The following is a 2,436-nucleotide window of genomic DNA, read 5'->3' as shown; positions in this document are numbered from 1 at the left end:
CTAGTCTCCTAAATCAGCTACCTCGTCCTCCTCCCTATTGTCTTCTTGTTGTGGTTGTTGCGGTGGCTGTGGTTGTGATTGCTGCGGTGGCAGCATCGACCAAGGATATTGGGGAGGTAATGTGGACGATCCAGCTCCATACATGTAGGGATACGATGGCTGGGAGGACGGTGGAATCGGACACGGATAAGGTGTTGCTCCGTACATATATGGAGGTACCATATGTTGAGACGGCGCTACCCCGTACATAGAAGGATGAGTTGGAGCTGGAGGTTGAGAAGACGAAGCCCTATAAATATTGTCACTATCAGGCACAGGCGGCATCTGAACGTTTGGTGGACGAAATGAAGGTACAAAATATTGAGTTAAGAAATTAACTTGATCAGTCAATTTCTGTAGATTATTCTCCAATTTTTCTATATATTCTCTTGAATGATGAGGAGGAACTTGAGACTCGCTGAAGTGAGAGTGTTGGGTAGATGATGACCCCGACCCTGACCCCTTCAATTTGCGGCCCACTCCTCGCACATGTCCACGCCTTTGGCCTAATACTTTTTGTATCACCTCCACCTGATCAACTGATGACAGACTATCATTATTAGAAGCATCAGTGGATGTTTGCTGAGTTTGTAACTCAAAATCAGCCTTCAGTTTTTCCTGTTTTCAAAAAATGTTAGACACTAACATTAAATATAACTCTATTAATATTAAAAAATATAATTCAAACTTACATAATCTTGGCGAGCATCATCGTTCACGAAATCATTTGTTGCTTTCTTCCAATGATAATCCTTCCATGACTCAATGAGGTCCGGGTTCGTCTAAAAAATATAACCCAAATGTTAGAGAACATATAATTTAAAAGAACATAATTTTGATAATATTTTATCTTTTACTTACTTTTTCAAAACGGACGGCTGCCAGCGATTTTGTACCCTGCATTGTAGAATTCTTTTGTTTCTTCCGATTTTCCTTATTCTTTATGGAGCGCGCAATAAATTGTGGACTTGTAAATAACTGACAGATCTGCTTCCACTCCTCATTGTTAACATCATTGGTTGGGTTGTTTAGAACCTTATCCCAATCCTCCGGTCCATTGTAGTGTTTCTCAAAGTGTTCGTGTCTTAGTGTTTTCCTATTACGGTATCGGTCTTTCATCTCTCGATCGATACCATCTAAACACTTTAAGAAATCCTCGCGGCCCGCTATTTGATAATAGTACTAAATTGAAAATCAAACATATTAATAATATATGTACTATATTAAAGACAAATTTTAAAAAAATATATTTAATACTATTTTTACCTGAATTATGCCAAGGACCTGATCCTTGTATTGTTTAGGCACTAATTCCCATGAACCGTAATGTTCGGGAACTTTCGTTTTAATTTGGGTTCCCACAAGGCGGAAAAAAGTAGCGTGCTCGCCCCCAACAACCTTGTACGTTCGTGGGCAAAACGCTACTTCCAGTGGTTTTCCATTTTTACGCCGCCTCTCCTCTAGATCTTTTCCAATAGCTGCGCCACGACCCTTTTTCTTAGTTGGGATTCTTGTATATTTTTTTATTAATAATACATAGAATATTAGTATATACATGATAAACATATGTGAGTAAATAAAATAACAAAAAAATTACCTGACTCGCATGTAGTCGGGATCCTAGTAGGATCCGGTGGAGGATCACCGCCAGCGTCTCCACCGTGAGCCCTAGCCACATCTGCTGACATCTACTAACACGACATTAATTTAACCTATCTATTTTAATATTTAATTATTATTTGTAATTAATTTATTGAGTATTATTTCAATTGATTAGGTAATTTGAAACATGCTATTTGGAAACGAACTTTTTATTTCTCAATATGTATAATACATTGAACACTAGATACAAAACTAAGTAGAATAGTCACTATCCTTACTAATTACATCAACATCTATCGGGCACACATCATCAGTATTATCATCACTAAGGTCGACAATTAATTCATCCTCATCTTCTGCTTCTTCTACACTGTCTGCCATATCATCTTCATTGTCATTAATAAATCCATCATCTTCTTGAACAACTAAAGAAGGTCGATGGGCCATGTTGACTTGAGTCGTTGGTACATCAGATTGCTGAACAACCAACTCTCCGAGATCCACAGTCAAAACAAAATTCGATGAGTTGGTGTCATGTACAACATCAACATCAGCAATCATATCTGAAGCATCTGGAAAGTCCCAAACTTGCCGATGATTCACTTCTTGGACAACTTTCCAATCTCGTCCTCTAACGAGATCATCGATGTAGAATACTTGTTTTGCTTGACTAGCTAGTATGAACGGTTCATCTTTATACCATTCACTGCTAACATTGATACTAGTAATATTATTTACAGTGATGGTTTTCTTTTTTTTTTTCGGATCTGTATTGAACCATTTACATCGAAATAA

At 37.8% G+C, this 2,436-nt stretch overlaps 1 protein-coding gene across 1 annotated transcript; it reads right to left on the bottom strand.

Annotated features, from left to right (window-relative positions):
* On the bottom strand, nt 1–1,647 carry LOC133811388 (uncharacterized). The gene is made up of 5 exons (XM_062246171.1): nt 1,637–1,647; nt 1,306–1,549; nt 901–1,221; nt 732–821; nt 1–657 (listed from the first exon to the last, which is right to left on the bottom strand). The coding sequence occupies exons 1-5, from the start codon at nt 1,645–1,647 to the stop codon at nt 1–3; spliced, it is 1,323 nt and encodes a 440-aa protein (XP_062102155.1).
* Between the last annotated feature and the right edge of the window lie 789 nt (nt 1,648–2,436).

Source organism: Humulus lupulus, chromosome 1 (genome assembly GCF_963169125.1).
Source record: "Humulus lupulus chromosome 1, drHumLupu1.1, whole genome shotgun sequence".
In the NCBI taxonomy this organism is placed as follows: domain Eukaryota; kingdom Viridiplantae; phylum Streptophyta; class Magnoliopsida; order Rosales; family Cannabaceae; genus Humulus; species Humulus lupulus.
Note: the sequence above shows the minus strand (reverse complement) of the source record. Positions and strands in the feature narration are given on the sequence as shown.